This window comes from Conger conger, chromosome 4 (genome assembly GCF_963514075.1).
Source record: "Conger conger chromosome 4, fConCon1.1, whole genome shotgun sequence".
NCBI lineage: Eukaryota > Metazoa > Chordata > Actinopteri > Anguilliformes > Congridae > Conger > Conger conger.
Window position 1 is genome coordinate 30,804,512 of NC_083763.1, and position 26,397 is coordinate 30,830,908.

The 26,397-nt window shown below is 42.9% G+C and overlaps 1 protein-coding gene across 3 annotated transcripts in view; it reads left to right on the top strand.

Moving 5' to 3' along the window:
• Nucleotides 1-26,397, top strand: part of dpp6a (dipeptidyl-peptidase 6a) — a 301,074-nt gene that overhangs the window by 131,493 nt on the left and 143,184 nt on the right. The window contains exon 1 of one of the 3 annotated variants that reach the window (XM_061239157.1): nucleotides 15,868-16,153. The exons of the other annotated variants lie outside the window; for them this stretch is intronic. Coding sequence (XP_061095141.1) covers nucleotides 16,097-16,153 — 57 coding nt within the window. The 5' untranslated portion in view covers nucleotides 15,868-16,096. Of the gene's footprint in view, nucleotides 1-15,867; nucleotides 16,154-26,397 lie in introns of those variants that run through there. 3 annotated transcript variants of the gene reach the window in all.

A 26,397-nucleotide genomic window follows, 5' to 3' on the forward strand; every position in this document is an offset into this window, starting at 1 on the left:
ATGTCTGCGAGGTTCTCGATGGGCTGCTCGGCCATACACACCATCAACATGATTGGTGGTGTGCATACAAGGTGAAGCACCTGACACCTACTGTCAAATATGGTGGTGGGTCATTGATGTTTGGGAGATGTTTTGTTGCCAGTGGCCCAGGGGCATTGTTCAAGATCAATAGCACAACGAATACTACAAAGTACCAGCACATATTGGCAGAAATCGGCCGGAAGGAAGTCTTGGTCGTGCTCACTGTATGTGTTTGATGTATTTTGCAGAGATCGGACACAGCATGCTAACACATGTGAATGTAGAACAGTAGAACAGGAATGGCAAAAAAGTAGCAAGCAGACAAGCATGTCATTCATGGTCAATTAGTGGTTGGACTAATGTGAAAAGTCATAGGATTTGCTGGAGTCTCATTAATTGTAGCTATTGGAGAGAGGACCCCTGAAGATGGCCATGGACATGTCCCAATCAGCTTACTATTCAGATCGGGACCGACCCTGCTCCTGGCTGCAGGCAGCTCAATCCACCACTAGGGGCAGCACAGATGAGAAAGCACCTGGACATTTAATGAAATAATCTCTGTTCCCCTGTAAATGCCAGTGGTATCTAATTTATACGAGCCCGGTTCAGTAAGTTAATTGCCTGTAGTTACGTACGTCCGGCAGGCCTTCACAGACGCTGGCTACCAGGTCACAGTGGCGACGGTCAATAACCTGCTTCCAGTCTGATACTCCCAGTGTTTTAATAAATAGAAATAACATTTTATACAGCAGAGAACAGAAGTCACCCACAGGTACGTTCATATATTGGCCGGACGCCGGCGAGGTTATCCCAAAGATTGATGACACCTTGGCAACAGTGGCTTTTGCGAAGGCTTGAAATGTCCGGCCCGGAGTTCTGTCAGAATGCGTTTCCACTTTGGTACTAATCTAACCTTCAACGGGAGGCAGAACCCGGAGACGTTTTACCTTCAGAGCAAGACAAATTATAAACAAATGTTTCTGAGCGATAAAATGCTAATACGATGTGAGGGGGAGGCCAGATGCCTCTGAGCGAAATCCCCATTGAAAAATTGTATCCCCCCAGTTCGCTGGGACCGATTTATCTGGCTGGAGAAACTGAGGCGTGCAGTCTCAGCACTATCATAAACTTGTGGATAAAGATGACTGCGTTAGGAGGCCATAAATACAGGGGTAATAAACATCTAACGCCATTCTTTTGTCTTCGTTTAAAGGGGAAACTCCAACGCAGAGTAACACATCCGGAGCGAACAAAACCCTTTAAGTCCACAGTTTATGCCATTAAGCAAATGGGATTGAATACCTTGCTTCATTGTAATGTTGCCACTTTGAATGACATTTCAGTCAAAACGTCACATTTTCATTCAGTCTGAAAACGGAACGTCCCCAGCCAGATTTACATATTTTACCGCTGTCTCTGTTTTTTGTTTTACAAGCTCGCTGGAGCACGTTGCCACAAAAGCCAAAGTTGGCTGAGGTGTACATGTTAATTAACCTTGTCTGTTTGGATCATTATTCTGCACACAAGTGTGCTATTCTCTGCAGCTTGCGTGATACTATCCATCGGGATTCTGTTCAACCCACAGCTGCCATTCATGTGGTCATTTCCCAAGACTCGTAATATATTACTAATATAAGAAAAAGTTACAAACTCACAAAGACAACCAGTCACTTCATGGGCTGGTTGTCACAAAAAGGGTTTTCAGTAAAAATGTATATTTTAAAATGTTGTATTGAAGTTCTAAATTAGTAGAAATTTGAAATATCTATTACAAGAATGTTTATTTAGAACACACTGACTGTTAAATTAAACAGTTTTATCAGCAACATTTCATAGCAAAATTCGCAATAAGGTAAGATACCACATAAGGTAAGGTAAAAACCACATGTCTTTGATGGACATAACCAGATAGCATTTCAGATGTGTACGGATAGACATTTGTTTTAGGCTATAGATTTGACAGGAGAAATTACAACAAACCCAAAAGTAAATGTGATAACCATCCCGAACAGTGCATTTTTGCTACAATTGTAGCTTGTGACCACATGCTGTAACCTAATGAAAGAAAAATATTTATAAATTATAGCCCTCCCTTCACAGTTTTCAATGTTGATAATTGTTTGAAGATGAATTAATCGCATAGAAGTATCAAAGAAAAACATCAATGAGTTGAAATGTTACTTTTTGATATGAAAAACATTAAGCCCCCCCACCTCATGATATGCGGCTTATTCATGAAATTACTTTAATTTGGGTGAACTCAAAACTGAACATTTTGATACCAAAATCTTTGTACAGCCCCTTCTAGGGAGTGAGATATAAGCAGTTTGACAACCAACCCGTGTGACAACCATCTCTGGTATTTTTTTCTTTTTTTTTTGGATATGTTCCCATCAGTGGAAAATTCCACAGAAATTATAGTCATGTAAATTTTTTCTATTTAGACTGTTGCTAAATGCTGAAGCTTATTTACGGTTACCTTGTTTATTGTAGGACCATATTTAATATTTATGAAAAACATTTATGACTATTTTCCTCTCAAGCACAGACCACAATTTAATCAGAATAAAATATAGGCCTTAGCATAGCCTGACCAATAAACATATTTTCATACATATATTCCCAAAATCTGATAATAAAATTGAGGAAAGTTTGAGGGAGGAGGAAAGGCATGTAAACTAATCTCTAGAAAGAGGAAGAAAAAGAAAGACATTTCGGCCTGATATAATATCTTATATTATGAGAGTGTCATTTACGTAAAAGGACAGCTAAACCTAGATTAAACGGAGCCACGCGCTTTAAAAAAAGTTTTAGGCTTTTCAATTGGCAAAAATTTCGCATTCTCCCTCTCCTCTAATGGAAACAACTTCTAATGTATTGTAATTATAAAAAGAATATAAAAAAATATTTAGCCTTTACAAATCCTGTTTGCGCTTCCTTGGAAAACGAGGAGAAGGGACAATGTGGCGGATGCAAACTAGAACATCCACGCCGGGCTGTGAAGCAGAAATCATTGGAGATGCATCAATAACTAGCTGGCCAAAATAATTACACACCGTGGGAGGTGGGCGTCCTGTTCTGCTAACAGTTTTCAGCATAATAGCGTGCCCCACAGACTCGTATTGAATCCTGATTTTGCCGGCGCTCAATGTGGCATGTTAGTGGATAATTAAACGTGGCAAAAGGGTTTTGCGACGTCAGGACTGTCCCCCCTGGAATCGTTCCTGATCAGTTAGGCGGCAGTAGTCGAGGGAATGAAATGGACAGGGCCCTTAAATATACCACATCACAAAGCGGGTGATAAGAAAAAATAAACGGAAAAGTAATAACAATCGCGATTATCATCACAGAGTCTGTAGCCGAGTTCAGGTAATAGCGCATAGCCTACTGGCATTTTGATTGTGTTACAGATTACAATTGAACAGAATTTTTTTCACTCAGAGAACGATAACCGTTCCAGATATGGAAACCATTTTAGGATAAGTTGTTGGGCTTTTGTATATTTTCACTGATTAACCTGTTGGTCTGTGACCTTAAATTACATTTATATAAAAACGTCACCATTCATTTCTAATTTCTTTTCCTTTTTATCGGTCAGGCCTGGAGGGGGCACCATGCCGATTTGAGGAGCCTGCTTAGGTATTCAAAAGGATCCCCTGCCATTTGCTCCCGCTCTGTAGATTGCGGGCCTTTTTTGTGCCGGCCCAATTAAATTTGAATAACAGTGTTTTGAGACTGGCTGCAGCAAGGAGATAGACTCCGCGAGACACCTGCAGGCTGACAGCCAATCTCCCGTCAGTCATCACAATTGGAATTCTGCCACCATTTGTTTCCGTGTTTGCTTTTTTTTCTCCCTTCATTTCTTATCGTTTTTTGTTTTTTTTTGGAATCGGCACATCACAGAAGGAAATTTTCACTCCTGCAGTCCGCCGTCGCATTTATCTCACTCAGACAAGGCGCCGTGCCTCTAATGATTGTAGGTCAGGACAAATCCACTTAACATACACCCCGTATCAATGCTTGGGCCTAATTTGGCAAATGGAAGCAGAATTCAGGGGAGATTTAATCAGAGACTGCTTAGGCACGGGGAACGGAGGGAGTGATTGAGGAAGGGCCGGTGTAATACAGTTATATGTGTTTGTGACTAATCGGCATTTTGGTGAATAGGTGTTTTTTGGCATGCACATAGCTCCAAACTGCTGGAATGAGGAATGAGGAATGGACCTGAAATGCACTTAGCGTTTGGGAGCTCTCTATTCCACAGCAATATTTTGGTGGTGCTGACGTGCACTGGTTTGGGAGCTGTCCGTTTTACAGAAACATTCTTCTGGTTCTGAAATGCGCTGGTTTGGGAGCTGTCCGTTTCTCAGGACTTTTAGGTGGTGCTGAAATGCACTGAGCATTTGTGAATAAACAGTGTCAAGACATGATGGAGCCTAAATGTGGGGAGTGTTTTTAGCTGTGCTGAATGGCACTGAACAGTTTCAGCCTGCTCAAATGTCAGTCAAAAGATATAGCTGGGGCAGAGTTTATTTTAAGGTTGACTCATAACCATACTAGACAGTCGAATATTTGTTTGAAAAGTTACATTTTAAAAATGGTGACAGTGGTGCAAAGACAATAGAATACAATTGAATCTAGCACAGAATTTGATGAGTGTGACAATGTAACCTGCCCAGTTCTCAAAGTGAGGTATGGTGGGACTGTATTAAGTTGTCATGACAACAATGCTTTGTAATCAAGTGTAAAACTGAAATGCAATAAAAAACACAGTAAAAACACAATGTGTTCTGTAAAACCATGGTCGGTTTGGATTGAAAATCTTTCCATCTGTTCCGTAGTAGTCTTTAGGTAAATGTGGCCGACCAATTAAGAGTGATTTATAAGGCGTTCCTCATCGTCAACGTGGCGAGATGTTCCGGAAAAACCTGTCAGTTATGGTCGAGCTTAACGGCCATCCATCACTTCGAATGTGTTTCCCTTTCGGCTGTGGACAACACGGCCTCCCGTGCTGGTGATCGCCGAGGGCACTAATGCAGGGCAGGAGCTCCGCGAGACGGCGGCCGGCCCTGGAGAATATAACCGCTGCCCGAAATCCGGAATCGCTCTCTTTTTTATTCAATGACAGTGTCCGGGTCTTTGAGAGCGCGGAGGGCAAGTAAACTACTGATTTAAAGGCGCGTTTGTCACACTTCAGTTTATTGGCTTTGGAAAAAAACGTTTTTTGGCCGAATAAAAAAGAAGAACGTATGCTTTATTGAACCCCGTGGGGTAATTTGACCTCTGCATTTGACCCATCCTACTTCCATAGGAGCGGTGGGCACCGCACAAATCCTATCTTGGCTACACCGGGGCTTGAACCACCGACCTGTAGGGCCCCAGTCATGTACCTTAGCCACTACGCTACAAGCTGCCCCAAAAAAAGTGTGTATTAATATGCTCATAAGAATTAAAGAAAACAAGCAGCCGATGTGATCCATGTCATCTGGCCTTTGACCGTAGGGTTGCGGTCTTCTCTCGAGCACAATGGGAAGGAACGGACGTTCACTTCACAATCGTTTCTGTGGTCCGATATGGGCAATTGAACCAAAATGGATGCCGGTGGGTAGATACCCACAGGTATGGGCTAGCAAACTGCCTTGGTAATTGGTAACAGTGCCGCTGACATAATGTCGAACAATCAACTCAAACAACAGATGACTCCCGAGCACATTGTGAAAGCATGGTGTGAAATGTGATTTGGAAAGCCACTCTGAACTTCATTTACTCTCCGGACATGTCAGTAACCAACGCATAGCCACTTTGTCTCAGTAACCGCTAGCTAAAGCATTGAGTCGACAGAGAGTTCCAATACAATGCAGTACTTTTTCTCCCACATACACACACACACACACCCAAACACACAGACACATACTGTGCACACGCGCACACACATACACACACACACAAACAAATTTGCACTCTTTTTTTGTGCTTTATGCAGTATACGGGCAACATTGGCTCAGGAGGTAAGAGTAGTCACCTGGCAGTCGTCTGGCAGTTGGAGGGTTGCCGTTTCGATCCCGCCCTGGGTGTGTCAAAGTGTCCCCGAGCAAGACACCTAACCCCCAATTGGCTCTGACTAGCTGGTTGGTGCCTTGCATGGCAGCCAATCGCCGTTGGTGTGTGTGTGTGTGAATGGGTGAGTGAGAAGCATCAATTGTATAGTGCTATATAAATTCAGACCATTTGCATTTAACATTTACATGAACATCACTGTAAAAGACTGCGTTGTCCGAACTTCCCAGTTTGCTTTTTTTAATTAAGAAGGTGGGAATGTTTACAATAAGCACATATGTGTTGCCAAGTAGTTATTGTCCCTTGTCTATAGTGTACTGTATAGTTTCTTTGCTCTGAGCCTCATATTGTTATGCAGAAAGGACATGCTTCAGGGCATTGGCAATCCAAATGAAGACAGCTCCCAGTCATGGGAGAATGCTCAGCCCCCAGACCGTATACTAATTTTAGGGGGATTTAAAACTGTTGGTCTTTGCACCTCAATTAACTGGGCTTACCTGAAAGCCAGCAGAAGAGCTAGTGTGCTGTTTTAGCGCAAACCCCACATTAATATGCCCCTGACATGTGCCCCCGAAAAAGAGTATTTCATGGCAGGCTTTGTCCAGCAGCTGTCTGTCACACACATCCTTCTCTCTGATAACAATTGCCATTCAAAAGACTTCTTCACCTTCAGGTGCGCATTGAAATAATTGCCTATGGCTGTTGGGCATAGTGAGCCATTAGCTTGCCTCTGAGGTTGCTAAAGTTGCAGTAAACACATCTGCAGTTTTATTTACGCGAGAACATGAAATCAATAGGATGGCGCGGGCCTCCTTGTGACTGAGGGCTGTGTGTTTTAATGAAATGCCTAGTCATTACTCGATTATTACCGATGCCATTTTAATGAAAAATGTTGTCTCGCGAAGGCTAATATGCATGTGCCTATATTGATTTGCTGTAAATGCTGCAATTAATCTGGCACCTTTCAAGTTCGCCCGGGTTGGCATTGGCCTTGGCCGAATGCGGAAATAATTAGTAAGAAAGAATTGATGTTTCGCCAAAGCAACCTCCATTTGTCCAGTCGGCCCGTCAGTCAATTAATCCGTCGTCAGTCAGCAACCTCCACTGGAATGTGTGTTTTAAACACCAAGGGCATCTTTACATTACATTACATTATTGGCATTTGGCAGACGCTCTTATCCAGAGCGACGTACAACAAAGTGCATACCCATAACCAGGGATAAGTTCGCTGAAAGACCCTAGAGGTAAGTACAATTTCAACTGCTACCTGTACAACAAAGATAAGGACAAGGGCCAATTTTTTTTTTTTTTTTTTTTTTTTTGAACAAACAAACAAACAGAGCAAAAGTCACCAAAGTTAACTATCCAAACACTGCTTACCTAGCCAACTAAAATACTGATACACAAGTCACAGAGACAACAATTAAGGTTCACAGGGAGGTAGGGAGGGATGGGGAGAGGTGCTGTTTGAAGAGGTGTGTCTTCAGCTTGCGCTTGAAGGTGGGGAGGGATTCTATAGTTCTGACCTCAACGGGGAGTTCGTTCCACCACCGTGGAGCCAGAACAGACAGTAGTCGTGAGCGTGAGGTGGAGGTTCTGAGAGGGGGAGGTGCCAAGCGGCCTGTGGAGGCTGAACGAAGAGGTCTGGCAGGGGTGTAGGGTCTGATGATTTTTTGCAGATAAGCTGGGGAAGACCCTTTAACTGCTTGGAAGGCTAGCACCAATGTTTTGAATTTGATGCGAGCCATGACAGGCAGCCAGTGGAGGGAAGTAAGCAGGGGGGTGACGTGTGAGTATTTGGGAAGGTTGAAGACCAGACGAGCTGCTGCATTCTGGATGAGTTGGAGGGGTCTGATGGCAGACGCTGGGAGGCCAGCCAAGAGGGAATTGCAGTAGTCCAGGCGGGACAGAACCATCGCTTGGACCAGGAGCTGGGTCGAGTAGGGGGTGAGAAAGGGGCGGATTCTCCGTATGTTGTATAGGAAGAACCTGCAAGACCGGGTCACCGCCGCAATGTTCTCGGAAAGGGACAGTCTGCTGTCCATCACCACGCCGAGGTTCCTTGCACTGGGTGACGGCGTGAGTGTGGTATCCCCGAGGGAAATGGAGAGATCCAGATGGGGAGAGGCATTAGCAGGGATGAATATCATTTCAGTTTTACCTGAGTTGAGCTTTAGATGGTGGTTGTCCATCCAGCTCTGGATGTCCCTCAGGCAAGCGGAGATACGGGCTGAAACCTGCGTATCAGACGGCGGGAACGAGACGAAGAGTTGAGTATCGTCCGCATAGCAGTGGTAGGATAGCCCATGTGCAGTGATCACAGGGCCAAGGGAGCGAGTGTAGAGAGAAAAAAGAAGCGGGCCAAGGACTGAGCCCTGGGGAACTCCTGTGGCGAGGGGCCGAGGTGTCGATACCGAACCAGCCCAGGCAACCTGGAAGGAGCGACCAGAGAGGTAGGACTCAATCCAGTCCAGGGCTGTGCCACAGATGCCCGTTGCTGACAGGGCAGACAGGAGGATGGAGTGATCCACAGTGTCGAAGGCAGCAGAGAGATCTAGAAGAATGAGGACAGAGGAGAGGGAGGCTGCTCGTGCGGCATGAAGTGACTCACTGACGGAGAGGAGCGCAGTCTCTGTCGAGTGGCCCGATCTGAAGCCAGACTGATGGGGGTCTAGCAGGTTGTTGTTAGAAAAGAAGGAAGAAAGTTGAGTAGAAGCGGCTCGTTCTATAGTTTTAGAAAGGAAAGGAAGAAGAGATACCGGGCGGTAGTTCTGGATGATGGAGGGATCCAGGGTAGGCTTTTTTAGCAGCGGAGTGATGTGGGCCCTCTTGGAGGATGCCGGAAAACAGCCGGAAGACAGGGAGGAGTTGACAAGGGAGGTGACAAATGGGAGAATGTCAGGTGTGATAGTTTGGAGAAGAGAAGAGGGGATAGGGTCAAGGGCACAGGTTGTAGGGCGGTGGCAGAGCAGGAGTTGAGAAACATTAGAGTCTGTAAGGGGGGAGAAAGTGGAAAAGGAAGGGATGGGCCTAGAGGGGGGGAAGGGCACAGTGAGGGGGGCGGCGGTTGTAAAGGATCTGCGGATGACTGCGACCTTCTCATCGAAGAAATCAGCAAAGTCATCAGCAGCGAAGGAGGACTGAGGAGGAGGAGGCGGTGCGTTGAGGAGAGAGGAGAAAATGGAGAAAAGTTTCCGGGGGTTAGAAGCAGAGTTCTGAATTTGCGTTTGATAGTATTTTGCTTTGGCATCTGTCATCTGTCATTCTCTCCCTATTTGTCAACAGAAGAGATACGAGCGCCGTCCGCTGTCGACGGTGTTCCAAACCTGCGGCAACATTCATTACGTGGTACTGCTTTGATGGCTGCCCCATTCTTCAACGCAGGGGCGGGGATCCAATCCACATCCAGCTACTCAGTGCTCTATTCGATTTATTTCCCGGGCTGAGAGGTTTTCTATTGGCTTGCCTCACGACCAATGAAATGCTATTGGTGAGCTGTGGGGATTTATTTTAAGGGGAACCACAATTACGTGTGTGTGTGTGTGAGCAGGTGCACGTGAGTGTGTTTGAGCACATGTAGATTATGTCAGTGATCCCGAAAAAACAAGACAAGACATGACATAGAAAATAACAGTGGGCAAACCATTTAAATTAGCATTGTAATTTCTACGCTTATCATTTCCAGTGTGTACTAAGGTTTGGCCCTAGTCATTAACCAAGGTATATTCCTCACTGTGCAATGCTGTGATATCTGTAGTTGGTGTAAAATTGACTCATTATCTCCAGCAATGACTGCATGGAAGTAGTTGCTGATATTCCATAATTGGCAGACAAAGAAAATGTTCTCTGTGCCATTGATATGCATGTAATGCAATGATTCAAACTCATTATCAGAGCTTGGTTTCCTGCGTGGGGGTACAATATCTTGTCACGCACACATTAAAGTATCGCCACATTTAAGACTACGGCAGCGTGAAGAAAGTCCTCAAATGTGGTAATGAAGCCATTTGAATATATTTATGTTCGAGTATACAATCTGCATATACACAGTATACTGTACATACGCTCAGTAAGCACTTTATTGGGTGTTTATTCAACTTATTTTTTAGACTTAAGTATTCTGCTGCTGTAGCCTATCCACTTAGAAGTTTGACACATTGTGTGTTCAGACATGATCTTCTGCATACCACTGTTGTAATGCGTGGTTATTTGCGTTACTGTCACCTTCTTGTCAGCTTCGATGGGTCTTGCCCTTCTCTGACCTCTCTCGTTAACAACGTGTCGTTATTTTCATGGACTGTTGTGCATGGAAATCTCAGTAGATCAGCAGTTACAGCAATACTCAAACCACCCTGCCTGGCAACAATGATCATTCCATGGTCAAATTCCCTTAGATCACCTTTCTTCCCCATTCTGCCATTTGATCTGAAAGACAGCTGAACCTCTTGAGCACATCTACATGCATTTATGCATTTAGTTGCTGCCACATAATTGGCTAATTCAATATTTGCATTTACAAGCTGGTATACAGGTCTACCTAATAAAGTGATCACAGAGTATATAAAGAGAGAATCTTGATCTGAACAGGGAACTGTAACAAACAAGAATGTCACCATAAAGTGTGACCTCAGAAAATACTGTGTGTTCAGATGGTTTGATTACCTATCTTGAAGGTCATTGGTCCATACAAGGCAGAATTAAATGATTTCATACATATTGTATGGCAGGTTTAACATTAATTTATATTTACTTACTACTGCACTGGAATTACTTAAATATCCCCAATTCCACATTTCATAAACCGCTGAGATTCCGCTGTGCATAATAAAGGAAATATAAACCATCACCTAATTTACATCATGGTAAAAAATATTTTTGGCTGTATAGAGCAGAATAAACTGTTACTTATAAGCTGCAGAGGGCTCTTCCTTCACTTCAGAGATGGCTATTTCATGGCCTGATGTCAGATCTGTGAGAAGTTTGGTATGTTCTTCAGCACCTCTGGCTCACTCGGGAATATCAGTTGACATGGTACACTCTAAGGAAAAAAAAGTGTTCTTTGGCTTGTCTCCGTAGAGGAACCCTTTTCATTTATGAGACACTATTGTAGGTGTGAAGTGGGTAAGCTACCAGTCTAAGAACCCTTGAACTAGATAGTGTTCTTCTACGGAATCAAGTTTTTGAGAGTCTACAGGGTGCAAACTCTCATAAAATCTGAGAATTGCAGAACAAAAAGTGAAAATCCCTTTGATAGATGGGACGATGTTGTGTGGCAGCACACAGTAATGAAACGTTTCCAGCTTTGTTGAGACACCTGGAATTTTGAGCAATGTAGGAATTTCAATGAGCTTCAAGGGAGCAGACCCCAGTTCCATCACCAATCCCGGCATGTAAACTCCTCATCACAATCCCTTTATCTGGGAGAACATTTACAGAAGCAATGCTGAGCAAGTGCCTCACTGAAAGATATAGGCCAGTAGGTTGACCTCTGCCTCAACCCCAAAGAATGAGACCAAGTTAAACCTGCAGCTCTTTGGTGAGTTACTGTAATCGTTTACAGTACTGCACTGTAATCACTCCCGATGAGTGAAAGAAATTTCACACAATTTCCATAGCCAACTAGAATCAACAACACAAGCCTGGCATGTTCGGAGAGGCAGAACTAATAACAACACCTAAAATGGAAACCAGATGCTAATGTTCACATTTCGTACGGACAGTTCACTAGCAGTCCGCAGTTTTCCATATGCAATGCTGCTCGGGTCGTAGATAAATGCCATTTGTGTCCCTTGGTGCTTAGCTTTTCCCTATTTCTTCTTCATTTATTACGAGGCAATTATTTTCACTACGGGTCGACTTTGAGTAGGCGAAGCATGTGCTGAAGTCTCCAGCTCTAGGTTCATGACTGCGTTCATGAATATATGTATAAGCCTTGCGATTTTGATTGACAGGGGAGAGTTTTATGGTGCCTTTCTACAGTTGTTTTCACCACCGCACCTTCACCTGCTAGCCCCATATACAAATTCTCTCTCATACACACACATGCACACACACACACACACAATCAGCTGTTATAGACCATTTATTTATATTTACAAGCATGCAGAGGCGGTGCTGATGCACATTGGAAGGAGGAAGCCAAAGCCTTGGGCTTGGGAAGAAGTCAAATTTCTTTGAAGTCATAGAAAGGCAGGCAGCGTTTCTAAAATTAGGCTGGTATTTGAAGGACACTGGTCGTCTCCCCCGCGCTTTGTGTTAAAGTCACATGACCAAGGCACCACAGACCACACAGGGCCCCTGGAATAATTTACTATACAAATGTGGCTTGACCTTAATTACTGGAGGACACTGTGCATTATTAAAATATGTGTAAGACCCCCAGGAAGGAAGAGTAATAGATTAGTTATTAATTAACATTTAGAAGACTTCATTTTAAGAGTAACTACTTTACAAAACCCTGCTCTGATACGAAAGGGAAAAAAGAAAAGTTTCCTTAGAATGGCTTGATCGAGCATATTACAGAAACAAATTACCTCAGGTTTTATGAGGCGCGGGAGGAAATAAATGTGACATTAAGTGCTCACATTTGAAGCCGGTTGATCATAAGAGGCAGTGCAAAATGTACTAGTGAGTGTTTCACAATCTTCATTGAACACTGAAAGAATATGGTATATTTTCATAGGAACTTCATGGATCTGTAACATCCCTTTATGGTGTGTTGCTTGATGAAGTCTGTTAAGGGACTGTGTTTTCCCTTCTTTTGTATGCACATTGTCTGCCAAAGTACAGTTGATTATTTACTTCCTTGTATCAAAAAAAGCTCTTTGCAGATACACTGCCCTGCCTGTGTTGAACTGATGTGCACCTTCTATCAGACCGACATGATCTTGCACTGATTTTTCATGCCCTGGATACCGATTGGTTCACATGCACCGAATCCTGGATAAGCGCCACCCCACAATGCAATCCTGTAACTGCAAGGAGAAATATGATAGATATAATATTTGCACACATATATGAAATAATAGATGTATTTACACATAATCTGTGGGCAAATGGCACAAAAATTGTACCAACAGAGATTAGGGTTATGGTTAGTGTCACAATGTAGCATTAGCAATATTAATTGAGCGTAGAGACACAAAAACGTTTTGTACGCACACGTTGGAGTGCCTCAATTTGGTTGGGGAATTAGAACAAACTGTTAGCTTCAACCGCTGGGGGCGGATGTTCAGATTGATGGAAACAGGCCTATTTCAGTGGTCAGAACAATAGGTGACCTATCGTCAAAGTAGTGTGAGACCAGGCTCTATTGGACATACTGAATGACAACCTTTTCTTTCCTTCAGACAGTGTAGTAGCTCCTTGGACAGTGTGCCATATCTCCCATCCTTTGTTGACATGTTGTTAATGGACCCTTTAATCCCTTTCTCATTCACTGATTTCACGTCTGCATTCCCCCTCCTTGTGTTCGATTCTTCTTGGCGGGTCCATGAAATCGAAACCTCTTCAACTCGATGCGTTATCCTTTTATCAGTGCGTCAGTGGCAGTGGAACAATACCCCACACAAGTACCAAGTGCTCTAAAACCTGTCTCTTGCAGCTAAGCTTATATGAGTTACCCCTCCTCCTCCTCCTCCTCCCCCCTCCTCTCCATCCCTCTCATTACATTACATTATTGGCATTTGGCAGATGCTCTTATCCAGAGCAACGTACAGTTGATTAGACTAAGCAAGAGACAATCCTCCCCTGGAGCAATGCAGGGTTAAGGGCCTTGCTCAAGGGCCCAACGGCTGTGTGGATCTTATAGTGTCTTATAGAACTTCCAACCTTGCGTGTCACAGTCATTTACCTTAACCACTATGCTACAGGCCTGGGGTGGAATAGGGTAATATAAGATGTAATAGAGGCTGGTAATCCAAAAATGGTCAGTTATTCAAACTATGCAGAACTGGGAGTTAATTTGTCAAAAGTGTAAGCAAAGTGTTAGTCAATGTACCTTGACTGCCTCGTGGTTTGTTCTGCATTCATTGCCAGGATTAATTTAAATCCAGTAGTACAACCACCAGTCAGAATTATAGTTTATTTGTCTAGTGCTATTTTCTAGCATCAATTTTTAATCATTTCATTTTCTGAGTGGAAACAAAATAATGCGTACTGTACCTGCGATTTTCAATGCTTATGTAACGATTATCACCAGTTTCTGCAGTTTCCTTTTGGAAATATGGCATATTTGAACAGGGCCATTGAATAAAGACATATCGGTGTTTCTGGATGCTCTGCAGTGTTACTCTATAGCAGGGATCTGCAAATCTGAGAACTGCTGGCTTTCCACCCTCCCTTTACATGGGAGTCAGGTGTGAAGACAGTCTGGCCCATAAGTAGCACTAATTGTTCAGCTAATTACCTGGGAGGAAAGAAAAACAGGACTGGATTTGAATTTGAGGTCCAGATTTGATCCTTACCAATCGCTGTTGGTGTGTGAGTGTGTGTATGAATAGGTGACTGAGAAGCATCAATTATACAGCGCTTTGGATAAAGACACTATCTAAATGCTAACCATTTACCATTTCTATAACAGGGTGCACAACTCCGTACTGGTTTTTGTTCCAACCAATTGCCTTGTTTTTATTTTGCTGACAGCTCTAGAAATGATATAAAGCTCTAGAATAACACTTCAGCACAGTAACATCATAAGGATACATATGCAGTCTGCAGCTGTAGCTAGTACTCATACACATGTCAGATAAGATTGAGTTAATTAAATAATTAAGACCAGAAGTTGGCGCAAAATCCTGACACGGATCAGCCCTTGTTGTGCACCTCTGCTCTAGAAGTACTACTCTATATAATAGTGGTCCTCACTGCTGGTTCTGGAGAGCCACAGAGTGTCCTGGTTTTTGTTTTCACCTTAGTATCAGTGTCCAACGCAAACCCAAGAAACAAGGTGAGGTGCGTTAACTGTAATTGTTTGTTAACTGCGTAATTAACTGTTTTAACTGATCAATTAAGTGCTGAGTAACAACAAAAGCCGGCACATCAAGAGTGAGATCCACTGGTATACTGTATAGCAGAAAGAACAATGCATTCTTTCTGAACTGTGGAAAATTCCATCTGAGCTAGCACAAAACAATTTTGTGACTGTGTCATTTTGCAACAACACTCAACCAACCATCCCTTTCCAGACGCATTGTAAACAAGCAAGAAACTATCTAGCATTACATAAACTCCAGACAGTATACTAATGCATATTCACTTTAAATATGAATTTCTGCATATTACATCTGGCTGCCTTAAAACTGTTATCCACCTTCCAATAAGAAATGTCAATAAACCTGTCATCTTGAGGCATGGGCTGGAACCTTCTCAATGATTTCCACCATACAGCAATCAAAGTTCAAGCCTGAAAAAAAATAGAAAAAATAGCAATTCTCACCCAACTGGCCATATGATTGCAACATTCAGCTTTTTCTCTCTTGTGGCTGGAAGGGCAGACAACCTGATGATTCCTAATGAACTCTTACCCCCTGTTGCAAAAAAAAGCAAGCGAGAGCGAGGAATTCTCATTGAATATTGCCGTTTTTATTCCTTCTTGTGTGCGTGCGTGTGCGCGTGCGTGTGTGTTTTGTTTTGTTATTTCTTTAAAAATGTGGGTTGGGGGAGCCGTCTCTCATAGCAGTTGCCCGGTGGTGGTTGCCAGGCAGTTATCACAGTAGTGGTGACGATTACACCATCTCTCTCTCTCTCTCTCTCTCTCTCTCTCTCTCTCTCTCTCGGTCTCTCGCTTCCTCTCTAATTCAGAGGCAGAGCATCAATCCCTTCATCTACGTCTTCACTGATTAAGACTCGTATTTTTATTAGGCTGTTACGCCACCCCTTTTATTTCCCTCGCGCGTTTTCAGTACCGCTTGCGACTGAAATTTAAGGTATATTACTACTGTAGACTGACTCCAGTCTGTTTGGTAAAACACCTGATTTTTGTGGTGAAAAAGCGGTGGTCTGTGAGCTGTAGGTGACCATGACTACAGCAAAGGAGCAAAATGCACCAACGAAACCGGCTCAACAGCAAGACCAGGTACTGCTGCGCTTACTATTATTTTTTTTAACTTGACTGCTTCGTTTTATGTCACATGTAACCTAATTCATGACTTTGCGTACTGCTTTGGCTTACGGGGAAATAACACAAAAAACGTGCACTACTGCGTTTAACTGTTTAGTAAATGAGATATTTCGCGTTTTTATTTTAAGAGATATGAATTACATTTGTGACGTTTGATTTCAGTTATGCGGATTGAAGGGTTCATAATGCAATCAAGACCGTTAAAACTTGTTGAAATGTATGAATTCCAAGCTGACTACTCCAGTATCACTTTTGTCAATCACCTCATAATTCAAGGTAACCGCGTATTTTGACACAGAAGGCAGTTCTGTTATAGCCTACCTTCTTATGCCGTGGGCTACTGCTTCCAGAAATAAAATGGTCAGTAGGCTAATGACGAAAACGAAAGGATACATTTTTCTCGAACTATCGCGGATATAACATGATAGCATGTTCACAGGGGGACACGTTTCCTAAGGTCATTGGAATATGTCCATAAGTCTGTGTATTCTATTAGTTGCGAGCACCGTTGACAGAAACAATGCGGGAAATGTATTCTCCCGTCTTGTTCACGATTGTGCTTTTCTATTTTTTTTTTTCTAGAACCAGATAAATTTACATATTTGTGTAATATATAGGGCTTTGCTTGAAAAGTTTGCCCAAAAGCTACAATATACAGAAAATAGTTGTTAGCTAATCATTGTAATCATGTACTTTTCATAGACTGACAAGTTTATGAATACACAACGCCTCAAGCTTGCCTAACTCCACGACGATCTAACAAATAGCCTATCTTGTCGAATTAGATATACAGAATATGAAGATTTAGCTCAACATTTTCACTTGCACTTTTTAATTTTTAATCTTTTTCGAATATCATAATGTCGACGCTAACTGTTCAGTACAATTAGCCTATCTGGTCCATGGTAAACTAGTCAGCTCTGTTCCACATAGCGTATTAGCTTGATCATGTCTTAGCTTTGGGTAATTATCAATGTTTTTAGCGGATGCAGCCCCTGGTGTTACCTGCTACAGTCTCACATCCTCACCTATGTGTTCTGTATCATTTATGATACTTTGGCACCGCAGTTCCACACATAGGCTACAGACTGGTCAAATGTCTTTTTACAGTGGAATAATGCAGCTCACCAGTAATTCAGTTTCTCCATCCATGTTTTAATAGTAAGGAAAATAGGGACATGTCCTGCTTCCTGCATGAACATAAGATATGTAGCTAATATGAACATTTTATTCCATTCCTTTCTTCAGGAGTGCAGCTGGAGAAACTGGTGTGAAACTACTTAAAGAATTTTCTAAGTATATACTGGTGTCAGCAAAGGGGGAGCAGAAGATTGCTTTTCAGTGAGTAGGGTCTGATGGAAGCATATCCAACTCATATTTTAGACAGTGACATAGGTTACCTCCTGTTACGGCATTTCTCAGAATTTAAAATATCAATGTACATTGTACATTATTTGTTATTGCTCAATTTCCACTTAAGAAAATCCCACCCCCAAAAAATACCAGGAACAATATGGGGCCATTATAAAGACTTTCCATGGCCTTCTAAACTAGCCATTTACTAAAGGGTATGGGCATTATTTATTGTTAAAGGTGGGGTTAGAGGCAGAGAATAGAGAGTCATGGCCACACAGCACCAATCCAAGGAGTTCTGAATGTAATGTATAATGTAGTTATAAAAAGTCATAATGACTGCTTGTGTGTGTGTGTGTGTGTGTGTGTGTGTGTGTGTGTGTGAGTGTGTGAGAGAGAGAGAGAGAGAGAGAGAGATTACAGGGGACATATTGAAAATGTACAGTGGTGTGAAAAAGTGTTTGCCCTCCTGATTTCTTATTTTTTTGCATGTTTGTCACACTTAAATGTTTCAGATCATCAAGCAAATTTAAATATTAGTCAAAGACAACACAAGTAAACACAAAATGCAGTTTTTAAATGAAGGTTTTTATTATTAAGGGAGAAAAAAAATCCAAACCTACATGGCCCTGTGTGAAAAAGTGATTGCCCCCTAAACCTAATAACTGGTTGGGCCACCCTTAGCAGCAACAACTGCAATCAAGCGTTTGCGATAACTTGCAATGAGTCTCTTACAGCGCTGTGGAGGAATTTTGGCCCACTCATCTTTGCAGAATTGTTGTAATTCAGCCACATTGGAGGGTTTTCGAGCATGAACCGCCTTTTTAAGGTCATGCCACAGCATCGCAATAGGATGCAGGTCAGGACTTTGACTAGGCCACTCCAAAGCCTTCATTGCAGTGGTTTTCGTCTTGGAACTCTGCCATGCAGGCCATTTTTGCCCAGTCTCTTTCTTATGGTGGAATCATGAACACTGACCTTAACTGAGGCAAGTGAGGCCTGCAGTTCTTTGGATGTTGTTGTGGGGTCTTTTGTGACCTCTTGGATGAGTCGTCGCTGCGCTCTTGGGGTAATTTTGGTCGGCCGGCCACTCCTGGGAAGGTTCACCACTGTTCCATGTTTTCGCCATTTGTGGATAATGGCTCTCACTGTGGTTCACTGGAGTCCCAAAGCTTTAGAAATGGCTTTATAACCTTTTCCAGACTGATAGATCTCAATTACTTTCTTTCTCATTTGTTCTTGAATTTCTTTAGATCTCGGCATGATGTGTAGCTTTTGAGGATCATTTGGTCTACTTCACTTTGTCAGGCAGGTCCTATTTAATTGATTTCTTGATTGAGAGCATGTATGGCAGTAATCAGGCCTGGGTGTGGCTAGAGAAATTGAACTCAGGTTTGATAAACCACAGTTAAGTTATGTTTTAACAGGGGGGGCAATCACTTTTTCACACAGGGCCATGTAGGTTTGGATTTTTTTCTCCCTTAATAATAAAAACATTCATTTAAAAACTGCATTTTGTGTTTACTTGTGTTGTCTTTGACTAATATTTAAATTTGTTTGATGATCTGAAACATTTAAGTGTGACAAACATGCAAAAAAATAGGAAATCAGGAAGGGGGCAAACACTTTTTCACACCACACCACAACATTTGGTTTGTGATAGAAACAATGGCACCGTGTTATCTGGCCTATTAATTCAAGAGATACTGTATGAGCTTCAGATTCATGTCTCGCACTTGGCCATTTCACATGGGAGGCAAAAAACTTTACAAAACCACTATCCGGTCAAAATGAAGTTAGTACCAGAATCACATTCCTAAATATCAAATCTACCATTCACCTAAATTTCTAAATTCAAATCACTGGTCAGCGTGTGCTGGTTCCTGAAACAGTTTCAAGGTGGACTACCTTCACACCTAGAACGATAACCTTTATGATAACCATTTTATCATATAGGCGATATAGGCAATCAATTTGTCTCAAGCAAACAGGTTAAATATACACAGTAGGCTACAACAATTACTATAAATGCAGCAGAAACGGTAACTATACATTTGGACAGCACCCAGAGAAATTTCTTTTTCATGCAAGTAAGAAGGCTAAAAATAGCCATCTTTAGCCAGTGTCTCTCACTGACACTTTTACTAAAATGTCCCATGTACATTATTGTATGTCATTCATACAGTTTGACTGAGAGTTTGTAAGTTGCCTTGTTCATCGAGAATGATTCAGATTCGATAATTTTGCCTGCTGTCATCAAATGACAGAGAGGGGAGGGTAGTTTGGGAGAGTCACTTTTCACCAAGTATTCATATGCAAGGCATTGGGGGATAGCTAAATGGCAATAAGTAATTACCTGTTCATGAAATTTGTGGGCACTTTTTTAAAGTATTAAGTTACATCTCAATAGGGAGAGCAGTTATCAGTGTTTTGAAGTTACATGATAATTGAGGAAGTCATGACAAAATAATAAGGGAAGTGGAAGAATGAAAAAGTCTCAGGCTTTAGAGGTTATACCGGGGATATGTATTTTTTTTCACAGTTTCATGAAATTATGGTTCAAAACACTATCATAATTAAACCAATTAAAATGAATAGCAACCAAAGGGTTAGGGACTACACAGATATAACAATTTCACACAATAGATCCTGGTTTATGGGTGTATTTCTTGATGAGAAAAGACAAAATCTTTAAAGCCAGTTTTCTCAAAACTGTGTTTTGCAGAAATGCAGCAGTCATCTCCAGAAATACTCACTCAATCTCACGAAGTGATTCCTCATTTTGTTGCGCTGTAGTTTAACATGCAATGATAAACTGAAAAAGTAATTACATTATTGGTATTTGGCAGTCGCTCCAGAGGGACGTACAACAAAGTGCAAAGTGCATACCCTTCACCAGGAACAAGTGCGCTGAAAGACCATAGAGGGAAGTCTAGTTTTGATTGATCTGACAATGGATTATATCTAAAACTGTTTTCATACAGCATAATACAATAGAATGGTATACAATTATGTAGGAATAAACAGCTTACGTAGCCAAACAAAACTAGCAAAAACATCATCATCGAGAACACGTTATTACACAAGTAGTGACACACTAGCCTATTTGGAACTGAAAAACAACGGCTACCAATCAGTTAAGGATTACAGGTACGGAGGGGTGGGGTGAGGAGCAGCTTGAAGAGTTATTTAAAATGCAATGATAAACTGAAAAAGTCACATTTTGAAACATGTATCTGAAGCATGGAGCCGGTCACATATGGTTATTATTTGCAAAGGATAGTATTACGAGAAAACAAGTACAAAAATTAACATTGGTCTCAAGGCTTCCCCTGAGTGGAGATTTCTCCAGGCCTAAGTGCTAAAAGGCAGTTTTACTGCCAAACAACTGCAATAAATGTGGATTGAGTAAATGTTAATTAAAGTAATTTGAGAAAAAAAAACATCAGTTCATACTATATTAAACGCGTACTGTGCAAAATGACCATGTCCCCTACAATTGAACTGCACTTCATGCATAGGCATAATTATTTAAAATGTCCGGACCATTTCAAATTTAATGACCTAGTTTTCTTTAGTAATTGTTGGCCATTTTTTGTGCTATTCTTCTTCTGAGCTTGATTGCCTTTGAAGTGTTCAGACAATATTTTTTTCAGTTTTCCCTGCATTGACTAAAACATTTTCACTGATGTCCAGCGTGAAATGCCCTGGGGCAACCTGATTTTAAATGGTGGTCTTCTCAGGGTCACAACTGTCTTTGAAAATAATTGAAAGTTTATTTTAGTACAGGGTTGACCGAGGTACAGTGCTTGAAATATTTTTATGGTTAATCTTGAAAAGTGGCATCTTATTCATGATACATGTTATATAAATGATACCCATACGCCCATTTATGTAACATGTCATGTAACATGTTTATATAAATGATACCCATAGAAACATGCACTGGGTCAGAATCCAAAACCTATCAAATATTGTCAGTTTGTATGTTAGTTTTCTCTGTCGCGAGAGTGTGGATGTGCGTTTTCCTTCAACGCTTCCTTTCTTTAGCCCCCGGCTGAGCTGTGTGTCTGTTTTTCATGGCACCGGTTCTCCGTCTACCAGAGGAGTCGCTGCTACAAAACAAGATAATCTTTTCGAATGGAGCGCTCCCTCCCAGAGCAAGCCTATGGTTGAAAGTTCTGGAAGGCATTCCTGTTCAGTGGCGTCTCTACTTCCATACACCCTAAAAGGTTTTAGGCAAGCTTGCATAAACTGCACTTATTGCCTTTACCATTTCAGTTATTTAGGAGATGCTTTTATCCAAAGCAACTTACAATTGTTTAGACTGAGTAGGGGAAAATTCCTCATCCCCTCTGGAGTAGTGTGGGGTTAAGGGCCTTGCTCAAGGGCCCAACAGCTCGGCGGATATTATTTTGGCTACATCGGGGCTTGAACCACCAACCTTCTGGGTCCCAGTCATGCACCTTAGCCACTAGGCTACAGGCTGCCCCAAATTGCCTGTTGGAAGTGACGAATTTGTGCCGTTCAGATGAGAGACCCCGAAATGAAGTAAAACCTGAAATGAAACTAGTTCATTTGAAACGTAAGTGAACGGCTGTTCATTTACAAAGCTCTCTAATTGATATATTAACTTATAATCCTTGGGCAAATGGCAAAAAAATTGTAGCAACAGCGGTTATGATTAGGATTACGGTTAAGATGCAACATTAACAATATTAATTGAGCATAGAGACACAAAAATGTTCTAGTGCCTCAGCTTTGGTTGGGGAATTAGAACATACTGTTAACTTCAACCGCTGGGGGGGTGGTCAGATTTCGGAACACAGAGGCCGATTTCAGTGGTCAGAACATTCAGGGACCTGTCTTCGAATTACTGTGAGACCAGGCTCTTCAGTTCTCCATCATTAGGTTAGGCCGATAGAGATTGTACTCTGGTGGTGGTGTCCGCTTCATTTTCTTAACAGAACAGAGAAAATAGTGGCACTACATTGTCAGGTATGCAGCAGGTTATGTGAGCACATTGGCACCACTGGGACCGGCCTGAAATGCTGTACATAATTGTTTAGGATTCAAATACTTTTCCGTGCTCCATTGATCTTGCCTAGTGCAGTCTTAGAGATAAAGGTACAAATAAGTTCAAATGCTTGTCGCTGGGGTGGTACCCTATAGGTACATAAAACTGTACCCCTAGCCAGCAATATATAATTATTCCATACCTTTTTTTGCTTGGAAAATGTACTCATGTGTGGTCAAAGAGAACATTAATGGCCTTTCAGGGTACATTGGGAAATTTGATCCTCCAAGAACAGAAATGTATTTCCAATGTCACTGTATTTAAGAGAGTGTGCAATTGAGCCAACCAAATAAACAAGGCAGGGCTTGCACTTTCTGAGAGTATTTCATAGGTTCCAGTTCACCAGACTACCTCAGGAAAGCATAGACGAGGAGTCGAATGTAAAACAATCATGTATTTGACCAAGGTCTGGTAGGTAGTGGCATGTGCCAGGCAAACTTTCCCCCTCCTAGGTTGCAGTGCCTCCAGCTCGCAGCAGCCCGGACCTGTCTGCAGTTTGGCAGTCGGCATTTTGTATTCCTGGATGATACCGTGGCCTCAGGCTTATTTAGCTGCAGTATGATTTTTACCAGCTCAGCAAGCTCACTTCCTTGTTCTCCCGATAAGGGCTAAGGCAGGAGCGGGGACGGGTAGGTAAAGCGGAGCTTGCCCCGTTTCCGGAATAGGAATGAGCGATAAGGAGGAAGCGGAAAGCTTGAGATTCCATCGGGAATTGCATTTGGCATCTCTCGGATCGTTTTGTCATTTTCGACTCCTTTTCGGCACTCGTTATTGGAGGGCGAAGGGAGGCTCTGCTCTCCGGGGCATAGGAGCGAGACGGCGGATTGGAGTCCATCAAAGGTGCGAGACCTCATGGTGCGTTAGTGTTTCGCTCTTCCCCTCACAAGAACTCTGAGACAAATGTGTTTCTCTCCGCATGTCCCTTGGCGGCGAGGCTGAGCAGAGCACGGTTATGAATATTTAACGTAAGGTACACCTCCCCCCCCTTCCCCACCCCCCCGCAGGGGTACACAAACAAAATGTCACAGCGATTTGGCATCCAACCAGTCGCGGTATCTGGAACAGCTGCTTGTCAGTTTCCGGAGGCGTCCTGGAGCTTTCACTTTCCAGACCAGGGTCAAACACGTAATTGCTTCTGATTCAAATACTTTTCTGTGCTCGATTGATCTTGCCTGGTGCAGTTGAGCCAACCGAGACGACCAGAAGGCAGGCTTTGCACTTTTTTGAGAGTATTTCATAGGTTCCAGTGCACCAGACAAGCTCAGTAAAGCATGGAAGAGTATTTGAAGCCAAACCAATGTATTTGGCCCCGGGTCTGTTACTTTCATCCATGAGGTGAAGCTGCTGAGGATCGGTTCAATTAAGGGAAGTTCAGCGTCTAATGTTGGGTGCCAAGCAGGGTTTTCTCCATCTTTTTTCTTCTCTGTTTTGGCTGCCGGCAGCTCTGGGCATTCTATCTTATTGCAAACTGCGCCCTTCAACCACGAGCGTGCGAGGGCAAACTCGGAACGGGTCCTTCTTAGCTGCCCGTTTCAACCTCAAGGGACGCTGGATCGCTTTTCCACTCCCTTTATTTCTGAAACTTTGCTGCAGAGGCAGTTTAGTGAAGAAAAAAGTAATTATGCAATTATTCATTAGTCAAATGCGAGCATGTAAAAATAGTCCAGCAAGACTCCTGGGCGTTCTCTGGGCCCCCGCGACTCACGCTGCCCTCGTATCTTGTCACGCACCCTGTGCCTGCACTAATGTACGCCCCTGTCTTGTCACGCACCCTGTGCCTGCACTAATGTACGCCCCTGTCTTGTCACACACCCTGTGACTACGCTTATATTTTCCCCTGTCTTGTCATGCTCCCTGTGCCTGCGCTTATGTGCGCCCCTGTCTTGTCACGCACCCTGTGCCTGCACTAATGTACGCCCCTATCTTGTCACACACCCTGTGACTACGCTTATATTTTCCCCTGTCTTGTCATGCTCCCTGTGACTACGCTTATATTTTCCCCTGTCTTGTCACGCACCCTGTGACTACGCTTATATTTTCCCCTGTCTTGTCACGCACCCTGTGACTACGCTTATATTTTCCCCTGTCTTGTCACGCACCCTGTGCCTGCACTTATGTACGCCCCTGTCTTGTCACGCACCCTGTGCCTGCACTTATGTGCGCCCCTGTCTTGTCACGCACCCTGTGCCTGCACTTATGTGCGCCCCTGTCTTGTCATGCTCCCTGTGCCTGCACTTATGTGCGCCCCTGTCTTGTCATGCTCCCTGTGCCTGCGCTTATGTGCGCCCCTGTCTTGTCATGCACCCTGTGCCTGTGCTTATGTATGCCCCTTGGTGCTGCTCTGACTATCCTCAGCGAGGAGGACCGCAGCTGAGCTCTTGTTCCCCTCTCCACGGGCTACGTGGACCATAGATGCTCCATGGCCTTGTGTGAAGTTACACAGCGGGTCTCTGGAGGAGCGGAGTCATGCCTTGGGCTGTGTGCCCGGTTGGCATCACAGAGGTGGTGACCCTGGGACATACTACAACTTTTTCAGGGGTGGTGGAGTATGGCACCAATGGGGAACCTGAATCGAATCTGAATTAAGCAGACATACTGGCTTCCAGTAAACCAACCATACCACTGTGTAACAGAGCTACATTCTGTAATGTAGTTGGACTGGATACTAATGCTAATTGTTTGGTTATGCAAAACCGAATTGTTGCAAGTTTATTATATTATGTACGGAGAATATGGCATTAATGGCACTCCAAACCCTGGCCCTTAAACTGTTAAACTACTGGGAAATGTTTTGATTTCTTTTGAAGTGGTAGGCCATCACCGTGTGTGTGTGTTTTGGTGGAACTGGTTTGAGGATTTTGGTGGGCCCCAAACTATAAAGAACTGGGGAGAACTGATCATGGAGGAGTGGAGGAATGGTGGAAGCATATTGCACAGTGGAGATGAGGGGGATGGTAGCTGGCAGCGATTGTGGACTGGGGAACAAGTACCAACAATAGCACTGAAAAAGCTATTTGCACCCTGTGAATACTGCACAATTAAAATGTCCTTCAAAATGCAGAAAAAAAAATGTACGACCCACGGATGCTTGCGGCCCTAAACGACCACAGAGTGTCTCAGCCGGCAGCCAGCTCTGAATGCTGAATGTCTGTTTTCTTTTTCAGTCAGCACATTTTACCTCATTATGGTGTCATCCTTGACAGTTTAGCTGTTGACACACTCAAATTTAAACTACTATTTTGAGAAGTGTGACTGCATTTGTAATGATATTAAAAATATTTATTTTTTCTATGCTTGAAGAATTTTAGTTATCTTTTTTTATGGTCCCTTGAATTATTAGGATGCATCTTATCTTTGCCTGCTAATAAAAATCCAGATTTCTTTCTCTGAAAACAACCTGTGCCCTGCTCACTATGGCAGCTTTGTCAGAGCTTATTGACCGCTCACAATGAACATCACAGTCCAGGCAGAGATAGCTGCGCTCTGAACTGCATGGAGGCCCTGGTTCCACAGGGAGTCTTATGCAGGCGTTAAACCTCCGTGGGCTAAAATGTGGCCTCCGCGATAGCAAAGGAACAAAACACAGGGATTAAGCTGAACGCAAAACAAATGGGGGGCTCTGAAGAAACTGTTTAAATAAAATTGAAATGCGTACAGTGCACAAAACACACACGCAGACATGCGTATCTGTCTATGGTTGTGTGTGTCGGTCTGCGTGTTTCGTGAGATATTCCCTTTTTATTGCCTGTCACGCTCAATTTTTGTCTCT